The sequence below is a fragment of the Protopterus annectens genome, chromosome 5.part0, assembly GCF_019279795.1.
Source record: "Protopterus annectens isolate FY-2018-M chromosome 5.part0, PAN1.0, whole genome shotgun sequence".
NCBI lineage: Eukaryota > Metazoa > Chordata > Ceratodontiformes > Protopteridae > Protopterus > Protopterus annectens.
In genome coordinates this window covers 1,461,964,097-1,461,981,221 of record NC_056735.1, presented here as the reverse complement: position 1 = coordinate 1,461,981,221, position 17,125 = coordinate 1,461,964,097, and the positions used below count along the sequence as shown (strand labels likewise).

The window sequence follows — 17,125 nt, the reverse complement described above, 5'->3', positions numbered from 1 at the left end:
ACTCATAAGTTTCTATATAAAAGTCCTACTGCAGACCCAGAAACCATTTCCCAGGGTCCCAAAGGGGTTAAGGCCTCTACTGCTAAGAATCCACTTCCTTCTGAAAGAGATTCCAGAGCATTAGAAAGATGGGGAAAGAAAGTGTATACATCTGCCACTTTGGCCATGAGGGCCTTAAACTGCCAATTCCACATGCTAAAATACCAACAGTACTTGATTACACAGTTAAAACAGAAAATGATCCCTCAGACAGATCAACCTGATTTCAAAGAGATGCAGGATTTGCTGCATGCAGCAGAACAGGTGGGAAAGCATACCTTGCAGTGTGGTTTTGATTCATTGGAAGCCTCATGTAGAGCAGCTGTCACAGGGTCTGTAATACGTAGGCATGCTTGGCTTAAAGAACAAGCCTTACCAGAACATGTCAAAGCAAAGTTATTGGATGCTCCATTGCAGAAAGATGTGTTATTTGGTGTCAAAGCAGGGGAAGTTTTAAAGAAAATGGAAGAAAAGGCAAAATCTATGCAAACAGTTAGATTTCTTACAGGTACAACCTCCTCGTTTCAGCAGAAACTGGCCATCAAAAAACTGGTCCTTTCCTGCATCAGTCAGACCCCAAAGAGGTAGGTACAGACACCCAAGGGGCAGAGGCCAGCCACAAGGTTCTTTCAGGCCTAGACAATGGCAAACAACATCTCAAAGAGGGGGAGACGAAAGATCTCAACCCTTCAGGAAACAAACACAATGACTTCCCTCTTCGCCTGCCAAGCAAAATTGCCCTGGCAGCACCTTTGGGAGGAAAACTGGCTTTAATTTCCACAAAATTGGCGCATCATAACAAAGGACAAATGGGTTCTGGATATTATTACCTGAGGCTACAGATTTCATTTCCACACTTTACCACAGATGAGAGGCATGCCACATCTGCCTCCAAATCAATGGGCAGAGGCACAAACGCAAATTTCAGCTCTCATGGATATGAAAGCAATTCAAAAGGTACCTACAAAGGAGCAAGGTCAAGGTTTTTACTCAAGACTATTTCTAGTCCCAAGAAAGGACAAAGCCTGGAGGCCCATTTTAGACCTCTCAATTCTAAACACATACCTGGAGGTACCCAAATTCAAAATGCTCACACTTCAGCAGCTTCTTCCCATGCTGGGCAAGGAGTCTTGGCTGGTAACGTTGGACCTCAGAGGCATACCTGCATGTCCCTATCAGACAAGATTGCAGAAGATACCTCAGATTTTTGGCAGGTACAACGCATTACCAATTCTCTGCATTGCCCTTTGGCTTATCTACTGCACCCAGAGTATTTACGAAATGCCTGGCATCAGTAATTGCATATTGCAGACAACGAGGAATGCAAATTTACCCATATCTGGACGACTGCCTGATCCAAGCGGACAGCAAGGACATTCTATTACAGCATCTGGCATTTGTAATAAAGCTGCTCAGTTGCCTAGGGTACACAGTAAACAAAAAGAAGTCAAAGCTAATACCCTCGCAACAAATAATATTCCTGGGTGCCAGCTTAAATACAACAGCCCAGATGGCTTATCTCACGCCAGGCAAACAACAACAATTGACTCAATACTTCAAAAAGATGGCAACCTTTACCCAGCTCACTGCAAGGAAAATCCTGCAGGCATTGGGGTTCATGGCATCCTGCATTCAACTACTCCCATATGCAAAGCTGCATATGAGGAAATTACAATGGTACCTGAAAAGTGTATGGTCTCAACACAGGCACAGTCTCGAATCAAGTATACCTCTCATTCCATGCCTTCAAAAAGAGTTCCTATGGTGGGCTCAAGCATGTCAAATATACAAGGGTCTTCCTTTCGTCTTACCTCCAGCAAACCAAACTATGACAACAGATTCTTCAGACTACGCCTAGGGAGCACACATGGCAGGACAGTGCATATAGGGCAAATGGTCTGCAAAACAAATGCATCTTCACATCAACCAAAAGGAGATTCTAGCTGTACAAAATGCACTGACAGCCTTCAAGGACCTCTTGCATCCAGGACAACTACTAATAAGGACAGACAACACCACAGTGATGTGGTACATAAACAAACAGGGAGGAACACACTCCTACCCTTTATGCAGACAGGCAATGACCTTGTGGAACACAGCATTGACTTACCAAGTACATCTACAAGCACATTTCCTGCCAGGAAAGGAAAACATATTGGCAGACGAATTAAGCAGAAATATGGCAGATCCTCACGAGTGGAGACTACACCCACAAGTATTTTCAATGATAACTCAAAGGTGGGGATGTCCAGACATAGATCTATTTGCCTCCCCCAACAATTGCCAAGTACAGAATTTTTACACAAGGACTTATCACTCCCTAGCCTGGAAAGTGGACGCCCTATCATTCAGTTGGACAGCATTGACAGTCTATGCCTTCCCACCACTATTAGATAAGACAAAGACCTTCAGAAAAACTGACCAGCTCCTTGTAGCCTATGCTGCAAGTTCACATGGAAAGGCTATTTCAAAACAGACCATCTCCAAATGGATAGCACATTGTATCCGCTTTTGCTACTCCCACCATGGGAAAGCAGTGCCTGTTAATATTAGGTCCCATTCTACCAGGGCTACAGCAACCTCAGCAGCCTTCCTCAGGGATGTTCCAACCAAGGACATTCTGGAGGCAGCTACTTGGAGTTAAGTGCACACCTTTACCAAGCACTACCACCTTCCTTTATACTCAAAATCCAGAGCTGGTTTTGCCACTGCAGTACTGCAGGGCATCCTAGCTTCACCTAACCCAGTTTAGTACCAGCCACCCATCCATAGCTTTGGGATTTAACCCAAGTGTGATGACTGCAGCAGTATAACACGATGAACATAGTACTGTTTTGTACCTACCATAAATGTAGATGTTCGATTGTTTATACTGCTGCAGTCCAAGTTACCCTCCCACCATCCCCTCTACATACCAGGGTGTTAGTTATAGCTCCATGTGCATCAATCCATTGGATGCATGTCTATATGGTGTATTTGCTAACAGCTAGTACTATTGTTTATCTACTAAGGTATTTTTGCATAACTATTGTATTGCCTCTCTATTTGGGGGCACCTGACATCTGGGGCAAGAAAAACTGAAGAAAATGGCGTCAGCTGCCTCTTTTATACCCCTTTCGCACTGACGTCAGGGAAGAAGCGACGACAACCGACGCCGGACCAAGGCTTTGGGATTTGGCTGACTGCGGGAATGCATGACGACAGGATAACCCAAGTGTGATGACTGCAGCAGTATATACACTCGAACATCTACATTTATGGTAGGTACAAAACTGTACTTTATAGTGTACAGGTCACTATGTCGCAGGTGTCAAAGCTTTTTTTATGGACGACGACAGTTGTATTGCTAGCACCAGAGGTAGCCGAGCAGAGCTTCATTGTACAGAGTCCCTGATGTAATTTGTGGAGATCCAGCAAACACAGTTGTAGATCATTGAGCCATTTAATGCATCTACCTGGGGCTTGTGGTTAAGGTACCTCCTTCTCTGTTGCTGTGTTAAACAGTAAGCCTTCCAGCTGTGTCTGTCACATTCTCAGGACCATTGTCTCATCCATACCTCTCAACTGTACACATTTTTGCAGAACGTACAGATTTTTGCCTCATATTTTTGGTCCATTTTTCATAAAACTGTGGTTTTGTGACAAATCACTGGCAAATCATTATGAGTTCAAGTCAGGAAATGGCAGTCATTTGAATTTCAGACTTCATACCCTTCAGAAAATTCATGCTAGTGCAAAATCTTTTATTCTGTCGTTTGTAAGAGCAATATTTAGAAAGTGTCCCTATTTTTGTGTCTTTGTCCCCCCATTATTAATAGCTTTGTCCAGATTTCTTGCTCCAAGAGGTTGAGAGGTGTAGACTCACATCCTCTTATGAAGAGAGCGAGTTTCAGTACTATGCTGTCCTTTCTTGGTGGAATTAATTTCGGAATGTAGCAGGGCAGTAGGAGGAAAGCGATGAGTCATTCTTCCCTCAAAGAACTAGGTTAGCTTGATCAGTTTGGGTCACTTGCTGTGGCTGTATTCTTAAAGGGCAGTTGATGGTATACTGGAAGGCAGATAATGAAATACTAGGACATATAAGATCCCAGACCATAGATTGTTCCATCCATTTCATTTTCTACCAGTGATGAAAACTTGTATGACTGAATGCTTTAAGTTGCTAGAGTTCCCTTTCAGTTTTCTATAGAGCTGACAGAAGATCTCTGACCTTGGAAGACATGTCATTTGTCTTGAAGTACCCTTCAGTGCCTTCAGGTATTTTAATCTCGTACATAAGAGACAAAGCCTACCAGCAAAAGAATAGTCTGATATTTAACAGGAAGTATTGAAAACTGATTGCTGTGCCAGGACTGCACTTTTAGGTTCTATTGTGGCTGCTAAGCTCAGTATTTATGACCTGTGAGAGATGTTATGAGTTTGTTGCTAAACAGCCTTGAATGATTCTAAAATTTTCATACCCAAAGATGAGCACTAAACTTTTCACTTTCACTTAGGAGGCTATGAATATGGATTCCATTCTGTTCTTACATATTACTGTTAGTGTTCAACTGAAAGCCTAAGGTATTAGTGTTGCTTAAAAGCAAAAAGACTGATTTTCCAATTTTTCTAGGAAAATACTTGAAAATCTTAAATTTGAATGGTCTGATTGTTGGAAGAATGTCAGGTTTTCATAGACATTAGTGTCACTGTGCATGTCAATGTCTAGACAGTCTTAATAGAAAACATAAGTGATTTTTGTGATGTTCATCCTACTGAGCATTGCTGCTGTAGCCAGTTATTCGAGTTATGTCATGCTAAGGCTAGAACAGCTGTCCGGCTTACAAAGCTTAAGAGCACCTTCTATGCACCCAAACTGTAAGGCTGCTTGAGCTGAGCTGATTAAAAGACAAGTTTAGGTGCCAAGCACCGCCAAAGAGTATGCTCCTCTGAGGCTTTCAAGGATCAGTGGTCGACTTGTGCTGTTCCTTTGCTGTACAGATAAGTTCCTTTTGGGGGAAAAAGTTTAATTTAATAATTTTGCTATTATTTATACTTTGCTCTTTTTGAAAGCTGTTTTAAAGCTAAGAGGTTGTGTCTTAATGGACTGTCACTAAAATTCAAACCATGCTCTGCCTCAGCTGATGACCTTCCAAGTGAGTACCTTAAAATTGCAGCCAGTAGCATTGCCTACCCTGTGTCAGTTCTTATAAACAGGTCAGTCCATGAATCCATGTTCCCTCTCTCTGGAAATTCAACAGACATCAATAACTTTAGAGCTATAGCAATTGTATCCACCTCTGTAGTGATTGAAGCTACTTTGGCTTCTGCTGTTATGTTCTCATTCATTTCTTTGTATGTCTCACAGTGTGCATCCTGCCACCCGTCTCAGGCAGTTCATCCCAATTACCGCTAGCTGGAGATAAATTCTTCTTGGAACCCCCTCGCCGTTCATCCCAATTACTGCTAGCTGGAGATAAATTCTTCTTGGAACCCCCTCTCTGTTTCTTCTTAAATGACTTTACCTACATTTTGTTGAGCCTGTTTATTTTTGTTTCTTACCAGCTCGTGGGGGACACCACTAGTCACTTTCAAACTTTCTGATGGGGCACCTGCAACTTGTACTTTGTGGGTTGCATCTTTCAGGCAATCCATCTCATCACATATGAATAAGTGTTGTTTTCTCCTTGTTAGTTTAAAAGTTGTTTAAACTAATAGAAAAACATTTTTTCTGCTGCTAAACACTAAGTTATTTCCAATCCTAATATTTCTGATAAGGATGGGGAAGATTATTGATAAGTGTGGGGGGAAAAGTGTTTGGTTCAGCAGATTTGAGTTTCAGAATTTTGAATTGTCAGGCTCATATGTTAAGGTTTGTTCTGGCTAATATTGAAAGTATGAGGAATGTTTTGTCTGCAATTTTTTTTCTAATGAGTAAAAGTCTGCTCTACATAATATAATTTCTTCTATTCTTCAAGTCATTGCTCATTGTATACAATGTGTGTATTATTCTGTTGATAATTTGTCATGGGTTATGGCCACTGATACTGTTTTAAAGAGGTTTGCATGGCTGTGTTCTCAGAACCTCCCAGATGATGATAAAAATGAGATTTTTAATTCTCCTTTGGACAGAGGTTTAATTATTGTCCCCTTTGCTGCAGAGGTGATCAAAAGTGTGATGAAAGAGGTAAGGCGATACAGAGAATCTCCTAAGTTTTTTTCAGTTCTCTTAAATTTTCTAAGGGATTATGTAACGCCTCATCCAGTTTTGTTAAGAAACAAAATGTGCTTAACATATGAAAACCATGACTGAAGCTTGTAACAGAGTAGAAGTGTCAGTAAGCATGTTAGAGCATGAGCAGTGGAACAAGCTGGCTATGCATACAAGATCTCCTCAGACATTTACTTCCAATACTGCTTTGCTACTTCTGCAAGTTAAGGACCAATTGGAAACTCTTGCACACTGATGATCCTGCCCCCACAGCAAGGCAAGGCAAACACCGAGTGTCATTTAAGAAGCCATGATTGCAGTTGTGACTTCTTAACTCATAATCAGCAGTGCTTGCAGGAACTGATTAGTACTAATTCAGCTGTAGCAGTCGTGCCTCCTAGCAGCTTATTCATGGGGCAGCTGCTCCATGTTGCCCCACCTTGCTGTGGCTGTGGGTGGTAATATTCAATTTTGCATGGGGAAATATGTGAAATAAATGCTTCAGTGCATTTCTGGGGTGTTTCTTTCCACCTTTTCTTCCCATTGTTATAGGAGATCAAGTTGCAGGTTGCTTATAAAGACTGTGGTGGGCAAAGATGTAAATAAGTGACTCCCAAGACATTCATGCTGCTGCGCAATATTTCACTATGTGATGCATAAAAGGGTATAATTATGTGGTGTTTGGGAACAAGTTGCTTTTATTTCACTGAAGTACCTTGTAGTGAATTTTGAATAACTTCTCCTTAGATCTCTGAAGTTGTCTGTTAAGTTGAATTCTTTTCATTATAACATTTGAGCTTACACATCAGAAGCCTCGTAGAACAATAGTCCAGCTTGCTAGGCTTATTTGTACAGTGTGATAATGGTCTGTTGTTCTAAGAAAGGATCGCTTCAGAGATTTGCTTAAAGTATACCTTTTTATCATAATTTGGCATATTTGTCATATGGTTCTTGTTTGTGTGTGTGTGTTCGTGCATACGTATTTGTGGGTATATACATGTATAATGACTCTAGTTCATTGCATCGCCAGCCCAATATATTAACATTCACAAAATCATGGCTGAAATTCACAAAATCCAAAAAAAAAAGAAACAAAACAATATTTAATGCATGGGGGGCTAGCCCCCTGAATCCCTCTCCACTACTTTTATAAACCAGCTCTGAGATTGCAGAACAGTGAAGAAAACCCCAATCTCAGTCAGTAAAGTTTTGATTAGTCTGCAACTTCTTACCTTGTTGGGGGAGGTGCTTGTGTGACAGGGGAACTAAATTGTGACTGTTAATATTCAATTTCAAAATTTCTGGCTACTTATAGTTATGAAGCATGTCAGGAGACTATTTGAAATATTAGCCTGTGTTATAAAGTAGTATGTGGTAACCTATCAGAGCTGCTAGGTCTTGCATACTGTAAAAGTGCACCTGTGTGAAACAGGTGCATTCACAACATCTGCACATCTTTTGCAGACACAATAAATATACATTGCTGTATTTCCTGTGTTTAAATAGATTTCAGCATATCCAGAGGTTAGAACATTTCAGCACTGATGATAATGACATTCTGTTGCAAGCCTCACACAGCATTGGACTGTGGCTATTGTGAAGTGTGGATGAAGACTAACAGCTGAAGGAGCAGGTCTGCCAGTACTTCCTGTGGGATATTAGTGCTCTGGGTAGGTATAGCTACATAATGGGCTACTTTTGCCATTATATGACAGGTGTGATTAGCTGTGCACAGAAAACTGTGTTTCAAAGATCCACCACAGGACTCTCCAGGATCCACAGGATTGTGTTACTGACCCACTGTACCAAGATGTATCCAGGGAGGTGATCTGGATAACAATGCTGGGTTGGTCCAGTTCACACCTCTCACTGGGTGACTCAGCGTTGTAGTAATAAGTTTGTGCGAACTGTTCTTAGACATACTGAGCCTGAGGTACTAAAATTTGCTTGATGTGCATTTCACTTCATAGACACCTCAGGCCCGTGACAGTATCATGCTGCCGAAGGAGAAGGAATGGTGCGGTACAGCATATATTGCTGCATAAACACCCTTACCCTGCATGCCACATGGACATATTTGTATGATATGTCATTGGGTTCATTGTGGTGTTCTGTATTTTATGCATTCCCAGGTATCAGCAATGATAGCCAGCATTTAGAAAAGCTTGTGGCTGGACTGAGGGATGGTATTGCCATGTCTGGTGCATCTACTAGTGATGCTAAGATATATGGAGGTAAGTCACAAGAGGACACAGGGACGCAGTGTCTCTCACTCTTGGATGGTAAGACACTCTCCTAACAAGGTATATGTACATCTGAATATAATGAGGCTTGCAACAAGATAAGCCCACAACATCACCAGAGAGGGAGGGACCTCATGTAGATGAGGGCCTCATACGTCCTCTTGCTGTGTCTAATGCAGCAATTTCAAATGGGCATACTGCTTCTGATGTGGGCAAGGAAGCAGTACAGAGGGTACCCAAAGCAGTCTGAGCTCATGTTTGACCTCTGACTTGCAGCTCATGCTGATGATAGATCAGTGTATGTGTAGGAATTCCATCCAGACACAGTCTGCTGCCACACAGCCTGCAATGAAGATGGCAAATGTATTGCATGGTATTCATGAAAATTCTGCCTGACACTATTATGTGCCACATGCAGCCTTGGAATTCTTCCTCCAGTTCTGTAACCCCTCGCCAGTTGCTCCATCTGGATCCAGGTCACACAGTAGCAACGCAACCCAGGTACATGAGGTTGCTTGTCACTTGCAAAATAACACCAGGTCGAGGCCCTGCAGGTGTATCCCATCCTTGATGCAGAAGAAAGTAGTCACTGACACCCCCTGTGACTTCCCCACAAAGTGACTCCCTTCAATTTCTGTGGTATATTTTTCCCACTGAGTTTGACGACAGTCTTGTGTTTTTGCATCTCCTGTCACCTGTGCAAATGATAATGACTGCGACTCTCAGCCTTTTTCATTCTGTGTTGTACTGAAATGATGTCTGATGGACAGTATTACCAGACCATGCACTGACCAGCATAGCCTGCAACAATGCATCCATCATATTTAGTTTGCATGGTACTGATGTTTTGTGGTTGTCGTGGTCCATCATTTACGAGTATAAATCACAGCTTCACTGGCATCTCTGTGTACTGTGCCCATCAGTGCTTCTGAGACGCACTGTTTGCATGAGTATCAGCCTACTTTGTCACTGTCCTCTCCTCATGCTCTGCTTCTGTGGTGTCTGGGACAGACCCTTATGTGGCCATGCCATGGGGGCAGTTTGGTTCTGCATGTGACTGTGTTGTGTAGGGAGGCAGAGGCAATAACCAACTTGTCATGTCAGGGAAGTATTACAGTGTTTTGACAGTGGTGTTGAGACAGTAGAGTGTGCCTTCAGCACAGCAAGAACACAATCGATTATATTTTGCTCATCATGGGATATATTATATTGTATTTCAGACAAGGTTTTGGGATTGTGAATATGGGCCATGAACCAGTGTTCCAGAGGTTATCCTGCAGCACTTACAAAACACAAGTGTTTTTTTTTGTTTGTTTTTTTTTTTGGGGGGGGGGGGTCAGTGGTTAATGCATGTTCTGCATTGTTACACATTTAGTTTGCACAGTGAGCCTGCATTTATTGACCTGATGGTTCTAATGGTCCTATGAGAAATCACCTTGCTGGAAGCGACAATACAGGTGAAACATTTGGGAAATATAGGAATCATGAAAACTGCCGTGGTGCTGCAAAATCACACAATAGAGATCATCTCATCTGCATTGTGCACTACCTGGCAGTTCTGTAAATAGTGAGATTTTGTGTTCACTTTTTCTCATGAGTCTAAGCCAGATAAGTTGTTTACTTCCCATGTGTGCAATCTATGCCACCTGGTACCACAGGAAGAAGTGATATTATAGAAGCCACACACACGCTGACGGCTCACTCCTTTGCTCTCCTGGAGAATTAGATATGTTGTTTCATGTGCAGAGCGATAACACTGAGAAATTATTTCTGTGCATGTACATGTGCACGTGTGTGTGTATGTGTGTGTGTGTGTGTGTGTGTGTGTGTGTGTGTGTATATGTTCTAGCTGGTCAATGAAAGGTTGAAATAGCTAGAATAGCTTTCACACATACATATGTTGGTCTGCATGAGCTTAGGAAGGCCACACATTTCCAAAAATTGTGATGTGGGTAATGAGTATCCACTAAGTGTGTTATTCTGTCACCATGTACATGGATATGGTCAGTTAGCTCTTGATTGCTCTTATTCTTATTATGGAATGTTTTATGCTGCCTTTATCTTAATCATTGCTGTGATCTACCATATGGACCAGCTGTTCCAGGGCCTGTGCAGTAAGTATAAATAGATGCTGCTAAGCAAAGACTTGTTGTATTCAAACCATTTTGCCATTTGCAACACTCATATTCCCTCTTGGTTTGCATATTTATAGTCCTGCAGAAGAATGCAGATTCTTGCAGGTAGGACTATAAGTCGAGTACTGATTTCTCACTTACATTATATACCTTTATTGCTTTATTTGGTTATGCAGCTTCATTTGCATATACTGTATAGTGCAGAATGCATGGTGCAGGTCACTGTTCTATTGTTTAACTTATGTATTTGAATTGTCCACATCCCTGCATAGGACTGCTTCCCTTGCAGAATGCTGCTGCATACTGTACAATTTTTTTAATTGCATCTACATTAACATCCCCTGCAGCCTTTGAGTTGCATTTTATAAATATTTATAGCTATTTCATGATCACTTGGTATTATGACCATTTAGGTCATGCCAGTACTGTCCCTCAGGCCACACCTCCTTTCTTCATGAAGCTTTCCTAGTGAATCCCATAGATAATCAGTGGCTACCCATCCAATCCTATAAATCACACTGTTTAGCAAGCGGTAGACATTCATTCCATAAGTTTGGTAGGTGCTGGGTTATAAACCTGCCCTCACCACTGTGTTTTATTTATAAGTTGGTGAAGATTTGGGCCATGGTTCTAGTACTACTGGAGATATTATGGTCTCTAATGGCACAAAAATTGTAATAGAGATCTTCCCTCAAAAGCCTATAAAATGTTAACGGGCTGGCGCTTCCAGACTTACTTTGTTGTGCAGAGACTATAGGCCTATGATCTTTTTCACTAGGAACCTTTAGCATTGTTTCTAATTTTAATATACATCCCAAAGAGACAATTGTACTAACTGGCTTGACAAATGCCTAGTATAATGGAGCGATTGTCTTCTTAAACCTTGATGATCCTTTGGCAGTTTGCTGGGCTAAATAAAAGGATTTGCTGGCAACCATTGTCACATGATGGTCAAAAGAGATGGTGCTATGAACTGACATACCTAGGTCATTGACTGCATATTTGTCTTTATAGTGGTGTGTTGTCCATAAAGTATGATGAGGGAAGATGCTGTCTAACTTAAAGTGATGATGATGCACTTTTTAGCATTTAGTTTTAGCCCATTTTTAGTACACCAAGAGTTTATTTGGGAGAGTTCATTTTAGAAAGTTTGGTGTTATAGTGTGACTTAACTCACAGTTTGCAATCATCTGCAAACTATGTTAGCCAGACGTCTCAGCTGTCTGCATGGAGTTCTGAGAAGTAAATACCTAAAATGTGAGGTTCCAGCACGGAGCTCTTGAGAGACACAACTGGTCACTTTCATACTTTCTGATGAGGCACGTGCAACTTGTACTGTGTGGGTTTCATCTTTCAAGCAGTTAGCTATCCATCTTATTACATATGGATATATTTTTAAATCATTTATCCTTTGTGTGATCCCAGCATGGGGAATGGTATCAAAAGACTTGGCTAGCTCAAGATACGCCATATGTACTACATTGCTACTATCTACAGCATCCAAATGTTTACCAGATTAACTAGATCTGCCCTTCACAAAGCTAAGCTGTTGAGAGTCGTCTAATAAGATTCTTTATATTGCAGTTTATGAGGTCACTTATAATAGTTTCTGTGTCTTTGCAGATGAGGGTTGTGAGTTTGATAGGTCCGTAATTACCTCGGTTGTTTGTGAAGCTACCCTGTTATCCAGGGGTATCACCACTGTAGTGCATCACTCATCAGGGACAAAACCAGTAGCTAAACTTGGGTTAAACAGTTTAAGTAGCTTGTAACACTATTAACTAAGCAACCAGATGTATTGTCACATCCCACAGAGGAATTATTTCGTGTTCATGAATGTCTTCAGAGTTACAGCATGTGCCTGTGTTAACCAGTGGTCGTTTGTATATTCTTTGACAGAGCCCAGTGGTCAACATAGGAACTGGGGTCCTTTCTGGTTTAAACATGAATGGTACATGGGGTTATTGACAGGTTGTATTCATTTTTTTGTGCTAGTGGCATTTTATTCCTCATATTCCTGTATGTATAACAGTCACATAAAATAGCATCACCTACAATCCAGTTCCAATTTCTACAGCTTCATTTAAGTACTGCTTTGTAGACAGTGCAGTTACTCATAGGGGAATGCTAGGCAAACAGCCCTGAAAGGCCATATTTAAGCCTAGCGAATAACACCAGGTCAGAACAAAATCCTATACATTGTGTCTATGCGGTGAAGACCTTAACCATTATGCTAAACCTATCCCCTATTTTAGATTGCCATTGTTCTTTTTGTACCACCTATCTTTTCTATATAGTGCCATGGCTGATTACAGCTGATTACAGCTTGCAACATTAAAGCACATAATTATTGTTTGAGTCATATTGTTTTGTTTAACATTTTTTCTTACCCTTCCCATACTGCATCAGCAAACTAGATATGTATAGTTATCTGTTGTCTTTGTAAGACGTGTATTCATAAATGAATGAATAAATGCTGACTGTGCAGTCAGTGTTAACGTTGTACATTGTAGATTTGTAATTTAAGGTTATGAGAGCCATCCTTTTTTACCATTAGACAGGATTAATGGGGGAAGCTCTCATTATATGCTTAGCATTTTCATTTTTCAGAGAAGCAGCATCTCTCTCTGTTTTTGAACTCTAGTTTGGCAAATTGGCCGGGCTACCTGCACATAGCACTTTGTAACCGATCATCTTATACTTCCTTTCCTTTTAATTTTGTTTTAGAAAACATTTAGCAGCTGTGTTTTTTGTTGATTAAGCATGCAGATCATCTGTACCATCTTCATCTGTTTTCCATTTAAAAAGCGTATTGTTACAAACAGCATTGCAGTACAGACTGATTTACTTTGGTTAGTTCATACCACATGTTATGGGAAAAGTGTGGTTATTAAAAGATACAGTTTCATGTTATTTTTTTAGCACTTGGTCATTGTTTTGATATTAATGTTTCTACATTTTAAGAGCACAGCAGTTGCAGTAGAATAGATTCCTGTTGTTAAAATGCTAGAATTCCTGAGCTTGAAATCCTTGCAACTGCCTGTAACTTCAGGCTAATCAGAGCACATTTAATTACAAAACATCCATGAGAAGCGTAATTCTTTATATTCTGCATGGGACAGAACTGAAGCAGCTAGTATACAGCACAAGCAAGGGAAATTACTCATGGATTTAGCATTCACACATGCAGCAGAAGAATGGAGAAATGGATTTGGGTTGTCATATGAGGAACAGCAACCACCATACTTCTTCTTCTTCTTTCGGCTTTTCCCGGTTAGGGGTCGCCACAGCAGATCACCTGTCCGCTTATGATTGGCAGTGGAGTTTTACGGTGTCAAGTTGCCAGCCTGGCGCCCAACCTTCCACAGAAGTAATACACATGCACGCACTCATGCCTGCATACTATTTAGTTTAAATTCTGCTTCACAGTCCAGATATGAAAATTCAGACTACTTGCCGTCAAACAATTCAAAATGATGCAGTGCCTAAGTATTGCACTGCAAAGAATACTGAAGATATGAAGGGTTGGAGAAGCAGTGGGCGAGAGCAAACTGTATTTACAAATTAGAACAATGCATTACTGAGTAAAGCATGCCACCTATGTAGAGTAAAAAATTGTTAACTCTTCTGTGAGGTGTCTGAGAAGGTTGGGGAGAAAAGGACAGCATATGGGGAAACGTACACCTACAACAATGTGAAAGTGAATCCTTAAGAGCAGCAAATGAAATAGAAGACTAAAGGCTTAGACTGAGATAAAAATCGCAAACACTGTTAGTATGCAGATACATTTTTATAGGTATCCAAACACCACGTAGTTTTAATAGTCAAGAAGATTTTATTAAGTCACTATCTTGATGTTTTGAGTTTATCAGAAGAAGTTTTAATTCCAGCATTCATCTGTTTTTGTGTAATTGTTTTTTTGTAAGTATGTTAAAGAATGTAGGTGCTGAAATCTATCTGTGGGTGGGGAGTTGGATGGAAAGAGGCAGATTTACAGACCAAAAATCTGAACTGGATATGTGTCCACTCCATTGTTGCAGTAGATAGTGATGGCACAGCAGTTATACCAGAGTGCAGGGACCTTTTGGTCTGGACTGTTAATTCAAGGACAGTCACAGAGGTAGAGATTATGAACAAACTTTTGGGATGAGATGGAATTCAACTCCATCCCAAATCTTTAGGGAAGGGGTGGATTAATGAACTGGTTATAAAACTTCAAATATTGGGTGGCAGGGAGTTCCTGCTAGACCAGAAAATAAAAGAGTTTTTGTTCATATAAATGATTATGGGATAGAGATGGGGAACTACAGACCAGTTAGCTTTACTTCCATGAAAATAAAACATCCAAATTAACTTAAAAAAAAGAGTGAGCCTGAGAGATCCTAGACAGCATGGATGAATCCCTTCTGAAGGAAAGGTTAGTTCAGTACCTGGAGGGCAGGTGATTGCATGACACTTTGTGGAATAGATTTATAGGTGGTGTAATATTTCTGACAACTGTGATAGATAGGCCAGTAGCAAGCCTTAGTGTGGCTGCATATACAGCTTATATGAGCTTTATCAAGATATTTGACTGATGCTCACAAGATCAATACAGAAGTTACCTAGTCTTTGGTTAAGTGGCAGGGTGACAGCATGGATAGAAACTTGGGCTGTATGGATGGTGGGGCATACATAGGCTGCATAGTCAGTCACACAGGGGGGTAAGTGGTTTTTACAATGAAGAAGAGTGAAATTACACATGGTAATCCACAGGGGTCAGTAATGAGACTGATTCTTTCTGATATTTGTGTAAGTGCCACTGCCGAGAGAAGGTAAGGAGGAAAAGAACAGATTTCACAAGACATTTAGAGTATTTCAGCAGAGTACATAACACAGTACTAGTGGGAGACTAACAACGTCCCACATTAAATGGATCAGACTGTTTATAAAGGTTGCTAGGGCATTCTGTGTGAGAGGTGCAGGCAACCTATTCCAGTAAAGAGAGGTATGAAGGGTTAGTTGTCGGTCACTTCACCTGGTGGTTAGAGCAAGTGTTTGCTGTACCTCTGGTTGTGTTTTAGGTAGGGCAGTTCAGAGTGCTGGGTCATTCATACCACAGAAGGCTAAGAAGAGATCAGTCTTCAGGAGTCTGCAGAGAGATAGGGCCTTTAGAATGTAAGAGTAGCTAAGGGTACGAAGACGTGAGAAATTTTTGGTGAGGAAATGTTGAGATCTCACAGGTTGGTTTAGGTACTTAGCACGTTACATGATAAAAGGAGTAATATATTCATGATGAGAAAAATAAAAGATGAATAAAGTGGGAGTATAACATATATTATATTATGAATATAATATTTAACTTCTTAGATGTGTTCATGTATGTACTGCATGTAGCATGTTACAGTAGTTCTAATTTTCTTTCTTAACACTCATTGCAGATGGGAAGGACTCTCCGGTTTCCTGCTACTTACCAGCATTCTGTGGAGACCCTTGTGAATTTGTTGGTGCCACACATCACCCAGAAATACAGAGAGTATCCTGAGGCAACAAAAAATGCAAATCACAGTCTTGCCTGCTTTATAAAAGTGAATAATTTCTTCACAAATGTATACATGTTATTATTCAAGTAGCTGAATCTTACTCTCAGTAGTAACGAAATTGTTTACTTGCCATGTTTCAGCTGTCTGTGTTTGACACCATATTTGTAAAGCTTTATAGAAAAACTTAAAATAGCATATACTGTGATGTAAGGATGGTCAGTTTCCTGTTCTTTTGCTTATGAATCTCTGACATATTACTGAGTTGATTTGTGCATTTGCTGTTTCCAAACTAAAATGATTTTCATAATATTTTTAAATATAACATCTGCCATTTATGCCAGTATCTAAGGCGGTTATGTTCTGTTTCCAACAGCGCTGCTTCACTTTTATGGACAGAGGTTTTGTGTTTAAACAGATCAACAGCTACTTATGTTGCTTCAGTCCAGGAGAGGCAAAGGTATACACTAAGGATTTCTCTAAAACGCTACTTTAAAATATGTTTAACATATTACTGTATAATAAACACACACACACACGTATGCAGCACAGATGCATCTGTAGAAGTATCTAGAGTGTCTTCAGTCAGTATATTTTGGAGTTAAAACTGATGTTACATTACAATTTAACTGCTCAGCTTGTGCAAAGTCTCATAATCCTGTTTTCATACCTTGTAGGCCCTCTTTGAATTCAAGTTTGAGTTCCTGCGCAGTGTGTGTAACCATGAGCATTATGTTCCTTTAAATTTACCAATGCCATTCGGAAAGGGACGGATTCAGAGATACCAAGGTATAGAAATGTGCTACATCACTGAAAACATTAGTAACATTTACTTTTCAGATGTGTTACCATTTTGGTGTTTGCTGGCAATGGCCTACCCAAGTCGCATGCCTTTGAGATGCACAGTGGGAGATGCACATTCTGCACACACATGCTGAAGTACACTATTGTACATGAAAGTTCATTGATATAGTAACAAGAAATAGTAACAGCTGTGAT

At 40.5% G+C, this 17,125-nt stretch overlaps 1 protein-coding gene across 10 annotated transcripts in view; it reads left to right on the top strand.

Moving 5' to 3' along the window:
• DOCK9 (dedicator of cytokinesis 9) overlaps nt 1-17,125 on the top strand; it is a 2,508,686-nt gene that overhangs the window by 1,842,927 nt on the left and 648,634 nt on the right. For all 10 annotated transcript variants that reach the window (XM_044071294.1, XM_044071300.1, XM_044071298.1 and 7 more), the window contains exons 28-30: nt 16,028-16,174; nt 16,503-16,586; nt 16,804-16,915. In XM_044071294.1, the coding sequence (XP_043927229.1) occupies nt 16,028-16,174; nt 16,503-16,586; nt 16,804-16,915 (343 nt within the window). The remainder of the gene's footprint in view (nt 1-16,027; nt 16,175-16,502; nt 16,587-16,803; nt 16,916-17,125) is intronic.